Source organism: Diachasmimorpha longicaudata, chromosome 12 (assembly GCF_034640455.1).
Source record: "Diachasmimorpha longicaudata isolate KC_UGA_2023 chromosome 12, iyDiaLong2, whole genome shotgun sequence".
Taxonomy (NCBI): Eukaryota; Metazoa; Arthropoda; class Insecta; order Hymenoptera; family Braconidae; genus Diachasmimorpha; species Diachasmimorpha longicaudata.
In genome coordinates, this window is record NC_087236.1 from 2,920,256 (window position 1) to 2,927,302 (window position 7,047).

The following is a 7,047-nucleotide window of genomic DNA, read 5'->3' on the forward strand; positions in this document are numbered from 1 at the left end:
TTGTCCTAGCTATGATATTTCCAATGAGATGGGCGAAAAACGGTGTGATCCCAAATCCGGGCCCGTTTTGCTCTAGGACGCCCAGGAGCCGAGAAAAACGCGAAAAACGAAAAAATCGACTTTAGAAAATTCCCGGAGCCCTAGAAAAATCGGAAATCGTTTCACGAATCCAATGGCGCCAGCCAAATTGTCCTAGCTACGAGTTTTCCAATGATATGGACGAAAAACGATCTGATTCCAAATCCGGGCCCGTTTTGCTCTAGGAGGCCCAGGAGCCGAGAAAAACGCGAAAAACGAAAAAATGGACTTTAGAAAATTCCCGGACCCCCAGAAAAATCGGAAATCGTTTCACGAATGCAATGGCGCCAGCCAAATTGTCCTAGCTACGAGTTTTCCAATGATATGGACGAAAAACGATCTGATTCCAAATCCGGGCCCGTTTTGCTCTAGGACGCCCAGGAGCCGAGAAAAACGCGAAAAACGAAAAAATCGACTTTAGAAAATTCCTGGACCCCTAGAAAAATCGGAAATTGTCTCACGAATCCAATGGCGCCAGCCAAATTGTCCTAGCGATGATATTTCCGAAGATATGGACGAAAAACCATCTGATTCCAAATCCGGGCCCGTTTTGCTCTAGGAGGCCCAGGAGCCGAGAAAATTGCGAAAAACGAAAAAATCGACTGTGGACAATTCCCGGGCCCCTAGAAAAATCGGAAATCGTCTCACGAATCCAATGGTGCCAACCAAATTGTCCTAGCTATGATATTTCCAAAGATATGGATGAAAAACGGTGTGATCCCAAATCCGGGCCCGTTTGGCTCTAGGAGGCCCAGGAACCGAGAAAAACGCGAAAAACGAAAAAATCGACTTTAGAAAATTCCCGGAGCCCTAGAAAAATCGGAAATCGTTTCACGAATGCAATGGCGCCAGCCAAATTGTCCTAGCTACGAGTTTTCCAATGATATGGACGAAAAACGATCTGATTCCAAATCCGGGCCCGTTTTGCTCTAGGACGCCCAGGAGCCGAGAAAAACGCGAAAAACGAAAAAATCGACTTTAGAAAATTCCTGGACCCCTAGAAAAATCGGAAATCGTTTCACGAATCCAATGGCGCCAGCCAAATTGTCCTAGCTACGAGTTTTCCAATGATATGGACGAAAAACGATCTGATTCCAAATCCGGGCCCGTTTTGCTCTAGGAGGCCCAGGAGCCGAGAAAAACGCGAAAAACGAAAAAATGGACTTTAGAAAATTCCCGGACCCCCAGAAAAATCGGAAATCGTCTCACGAATCCGATGGCGCCAGCCAAATTGACCTAGCTATGATATTTCCGAACATATGGACAAAAAACGATCTGATTCCAAATCCGGGCCCGTTTTGCTCTAGGAGGCTCAGGAGCCGAGAAAATTGCGAATAACGAAAAAATCGACTGTGGACAATTCCCGGGCCCCTAGAAAAATCGGAAATCGTCTCACGAATCCAATGGTGCCAACCAAATTGTCCTAGCTATGATATTTCCAAAGATATGGATGAAAAACGGTGTGATCCCAAATCCGGGCCCGTTTGGCTCTAGGAGGCCCAGGAGCCGAGAAAAACGCGAAAAACGAAAAAATGGACTTTAGAAAATTCCCGGACCCCTAGAAAAATCGGAAATCGTCTCACGAATCCAATGGCGCCAGCCAAATTGTCCTAGCTATGATATTTCCAATGATATGGGCGAAAAACGGTGTGATCCCAAATCCGGGCCTGTTTTGCTCTAGGACGCCCAGGAGCCGAGAAAAACGCGAAAAACGAAAAAATCGACTTTAGAAAATTCCCGGACCCCCAGAAAAATCGGAAATCGTCTCACGAATCCAATGGCACCAGCCAAATTGTCCTAGCTATGTTATTTCTAAAGATATGGGTGAAAAACGGTGTGATCCCAAATCCGGGCCCGTTTTGCTCTAGGACGCCCAGGAGCCGAGAAAAACGCGAAAAACGAAAAAATCGACTTTAGAAAATTCCCGGAGCCCTAGAAAAATCGGGAATCGTCTCACGAATCCAATGGCGCCAGCCAAATTGTCCTAGCGATGATATTTCCGAAGATATGGACGAAAAACCATCTGATTCCAAATCCGGGCCCGTTTTTCTCTAGGAGGCCCAGGAGCCGAGAAAATTGCGAAAAACGAAAAAATCGACTGTGGACAATTCCCGGGCCCCTCGAAAAATCGGAAATCGTCTCACGAATCCAATGGTGCCAACCAAATTGTCCTAGCTATGATATTTCCAAAGATATGGATGAAAAACGGTGTGATCCCAAATCCGGGCCCGTTTGGCTCTAGGAGGCCCAGGAACCGAGAAAAACGCGAAAAACGAAAAAATCGATTTTAGAAAATTCCCGGACCCCTAGAAAAATCGGAAATCGTCTCACGAATCCAATGGCACCAGCCAAATTGTCCTAGCTATGTTATTTCTAATTATATTCAGCGTCTCGTTCTCGATGATGAATAATTGTAGTCATGCTTGTCATGGCTTACTTCACAACTTTTTAGAGCAAAAGGCGGTTTTTTGAAAAAATTGCGCCATTGGTACCCTGAGGTATCCTGGCACCCACCGCCGTTCTTTTTTCATTATTGTTTCGTTGTGTCCAACTTCACAGCACGAGTTAAACAATTTTTTTTTTGATTTTTACGTATTAATCAAAAAATCGGAAGTGAACGATGGGGAAGGATAAGAAAAGGAAGCACTCAAGGTCGCATTCCAGGGAACGTGAACGCAGTAAAGACCAATCAGGGGAAAAAATGCAAAAGATGCAGAAACAGCTAGATAACCTCTCGATGCAAATGTTGGCGTTCATGCAAGCGCAACAAGCGCTGATACCCCCCCCTCCTTCCCAGAGTTCAGAAACTCCCGAAATCATCGAAATCAAAGGTACGTATAATTATTTCCATTCCTCTCCACACGAGTTGAATGGGAAAAAATGGCAGAAAAAATTTTCCAAAGAGGAAGATAAAAAATTTATTTATGCCATTGTCTACCATAGCTCCACACGAGCTTGGTATGGATGTCAGATCCACACGATCCTGACGATTCACAACAAGTGAAAACGGTTTTTCCCAAACAAGGGAAAGTTGACCAACCTCCTCCACCAATTTTCAGATAAAGAAAAGTCAACGCTGATGGTCAATATAGAATCGTCAGAGCTTGACAGAGCGGAGGAGTTATTACCCCCTGAGCTGCTGGATATCCTTGGGGAAGACCCAAGTAAACCCAAAGAAGTCCCCATTACATTCAATGCAGCAATCAAGGTTAGAATGGAGAAATGGCTTCAGGAAGGACTCCAAGAGGATGTCAAGAAGAGTATCCTCGAGAAATATCCTAAAAAAGGAGAATTACGCCTGGAAACTCCAAAAATCAATGTGGAGATCAGAGCAGCCCTATCCGAAATTGCCAAGAAGCGTGATGTTCATTTTGTGAATTCACAAAATTCAGCAGGATCAGCACTGTCAGCTCTGGGAGCAGCAATGTCAATGGTCGTTGACAATCCAGAGGATGGCATTGACCAAGAACTGTTGGTATCATACCTCTGGGATGCATCAAAGTTGATGTGTGATGTTTTTCATCAATTCTCAGTAGCTAGAAGATCATTCATCACGCCGTTACTGAATAAATCAGTGAAACCGACAGTGGAAGCCACTAAACCTGACGAGTGGCTCTATGGCGAAAAATTCGCCGAGCAGATCAAGGAGGCAAAAACAGTGGAGAAGGCCTGCGCCAATATCAAGGCTCCGGAGAAACCCTCAATCACAGCCAACAAGGGACAGGGAAACGTCAGACACCCACCTGCGAGATACAAGCAGGTGGGTGGCTATCAGAAACGACAGACACTGAACTTCAAACCAAGAACATTCACGCAGACATCCCGCCCTGCGAGCTCCAAGACGTCATCAACGTCGAATCGAACGACGATAACAAAGAAATAGATGAGGTAATCATCCCTGCCGGTCGTTTGAGGTTATTTACTGACGTTTGGAGAGAAATTACAACAGATAAATTCATAATCCAGTGTCTTCAGGGATATAAAATCCCGTTCAGAAAAATTCCACATCAATTTAAACCTCCAAATGCTCCGTCTCGGTTAGCAAAAAATTGGACCACCATTAGCGCAGAGATTGAGAAATTATTAATCAAAGGCGCAATTGAGGAATGTTCAGAGGAGGAAGGACAATTTATTTCGTCATATTTTCTTATTCCTAAGCCTGATGGCTCCAACAGGTTTATTTTCAATTTGAAGAGATTAAATCGATTTGTTGCACAAAAGCATTTCAAAATGGAAGATATAAGATCAGTTAAGATCCTTCTGAATCAAGGGGATTGGATGGCATCTTTAGACTTAAAAGACGCATATTTTTTAATGCCTGTACATAGGGATCATCGTAAATATTTACGATTCCAATTTAATGGGAAGCTTTTCCAATTTACATGCCTACCTTTTGGTTTATGTTCCAGTCCGTATGTTTACACAAAGATCTTTAAACCTGTCATGTATAAATTAAGAATTCAGGGTATTCGTACAGTGATTTATATTGACGATCTTATAATTATCGCAAATTCGTATTCCGAATGTTCGAATCAAGTGAAAATAGCTCGGGACTTGATTGAACGATTGGGGTTTATAATTAATTATCAAAAGAGCTCGTTGATACCTAATCAGCGTTGCAGATATTTGGGGTTTATAATTAATTCAATAGATTATCGGTTAGAACTCACTGACAAGAAAAAAGAACAAATTTCCACCTTATGCGGTGAATTACAAATAGGAATATCATGTCAAATCCGTGAATTTGCAAAATTACTTGGTATTTTGACAGCGGCTTGCCACGCGGTTGCATATGGGTCAATTCATTGTAAACATTTAGAAAGAAAAAAGTTTCTAGCCTTGTTACGGAATGATTATAATTATGAGGGCGAAATGATTATTGAGGAATCCATGATGAAAGACCTGAACTGGTGGGAAAGAAATTCGTTGATAGGATTTAATCCTATTAGAACGAACGATTTCCAGATTGAAATTTTTTCGGATGCATCCCTCACAGGTTGGGGAGCACACTGCGAAGGGGTAAGCTCTCATGGATTCTGGTCAATAAAAAATAAGAAGTTCAGCATCAATTACCTTGAATTACTTGCGGTGTTCCACGGGTTAAAATGTTTTGCATCTCGCCTTTCGAACTGTGAGATTCTTCTGAGGGTTGATAATACCACGGCTATATCATACGTCAACCGAACAGGTGGGGTACAGTTCCCTCATCTAAGCAATTTAGCCAGGGAAATTTGGAGCTGGTGTGAAAGTAAAAACCTGTGGGTGTTTGCCTCATACATAGCTTCAGAAGAGAATGTAGAGGCAGATCGAGCCTCTCGAATTTTGAATATAGATACGGAATGGGAATTGAATAAAAAGATATTCAAAGAAATTTCTCAGAAATTTGGTCCATTCTCTATCGACTTGTTTGCATCAGAATCAAACAGAAAGTGTGAGAGGTTTTGCTCTAGATTCCCTAGTCCTGGAACTTGTACGGTAGATGCTTTCACCATTCCTTGGAGAACTGAAAGGTTCTACGCTTTTCCACCTTTCTCACTAATTTTGAGAACTTTACAAAAAATTTCACGAGATAAAGCAGAGGGTATTGTAGTAGTACCGGATTGGCCCACGCAACCGTGGTACCCGCTGTTCATGTCCCTTCTAATATCTCCACCTTTGATAATGAAACCAGAGAAAAATCTATTACTCTCACCTTGCAGGGAGAAGATCCATCCGCTAGCACCGAAACTCTCTTTGATGGCAGGAGTTTTATCAGGAAAGCGTTCTTGAATAAAGGGGTCGATGAAGAGGCAGCAGAAATTTTAGTGGATTCACTTGCCTCATCGACAATTAAACAATATCAAAGTGCCTTACGTCCATGGAGAGATTTCAGTTTAAAAAATAATATAAATCCATATAAGTCGAGTTCAACAGACATTATCAAATTTCTCTTCGAGAAATTTCAAAATGGGGCGAGTTATACAGGGCTAAATACTACCCGTTCTGCAATCTCTCTAATTTCATCTGAAGATATTCATACCGATGGATTAATCTCGCGTTTTCTAAAAGGGATTTATAGGAAAAAACCGAGCAGACCAAGATATGCCTCAACTTGGGACCCTGCGCCAGTGTTAGATTATTTAAAAAATCTTAAACCCCTTGGGGATTTATCACTTAGAGAAGCCACAGAAAAAGTAGTGACTCTTATGGCTTTGACCACTGCGCATAGATTACAAACCCTTGCGGCTATAAACATAGATAATATTGAGTACTCCGATTCAGGTATAAAAATAAAAATTCCCGATTTACTAAAGACGTCTAAAGCAAAGAGTTTCCAACCTGAACTTGTACTACCAGTATTTAAAGCAAAACCAGAATTGTGTGTCGGCTCACTCATCAAAGAATATTTAAAAATGACTAATGAGTTCAGACCGAAAAATAATAAGAATTTATTTATTTGCACTCGAAAACCCTACGAAAAAGCATCAACAGATACACTGAGCCACTGGATAAAATCTACTTTAAATAAAGCAGGAGTGGATACAACTCAGTTTACAGCATATAGCACGCGTCATGCCTCTGTTTCTGCGGCTTATCGAGGGGGTGTTAGTATTGATACCATTAGACGCACTGTGGGATGGTCAAAAAACTCTCAGGTGTTCGCCAAATTTTATAATAAGCCTCTGACTAACACAGAAGACTTCGCATTAAGTATATTAAATACCTAAGGGTGATAAAGATGCACGTTGTTCATTATTGTGTGAAATATTTGGTTAATAAAGACCAAAGTATTAACAAAAGAAGAGTTATCGGCAGCGCTAAAACTACAATTATTCATCATCGAGAACGAGACGCTGAATATAATTGGCCGATCAAACGAGCCCGCCGAAGGCGGGCGAAGTTTGATCGTAATTATATGAAGACGTCTCGTTCGAAGATGATGAACTCCCACCCGTTCTACAAGAACAACCCATACAAGGAAAAAATTCC

General features: G+C 42.0%; 1 protein-coding gene across 1 annotated transcript; it reads left to right on the top strand.

Moving 5' to 3' along the window:
• Positions 1 to 2,698: 2,698 nt before the first annotated feature.
• LOC135168162 (uncharacterized) lies at positions 2,699 to 6,785 on the top strand. Its single transcript, XM_064132096.1, has 4 exons — positions 2,699 to 2,909; positions 3,138 to 3,838; positions 3,883 to 5,670; positions 5,778 to 6,785. Exons 1-4 carry the CDS (start codon positions 2,699 to 2,701, stop codon positions 6,783 to 6,785), a joined length of 3,708 nt encoding a protein of 1,235 aa, XP_063988166.1.
• Positions 6,786 to 7,047: the final 262 nt, after the last annotated feature.

Bases quoted from the DNA above. Each gene is read 5' to 3' on its own strand.
- LOC135168162 (XM_064132096.1), top strand. From the start codon at position 2,699: ATGGGGAAGGATAAGAAAAGGAAGCACTCAAGGTCGCATTCCAGGGAA. The intron at 2,910-3,137 runs GTACGTATAATT...ACCAATTTTCAG, and splicing joins CGAAATCATCGAAATCAAAG to ATAAAGAAAAGTCAACGCTG. The intron at 3,839-3,882 runs GTGGGTGGCTAT...CTTCAAACCAAG, and splicing joins CACCTGCGAGATACAAGCAG to AACATTCACGCAGACATCCC.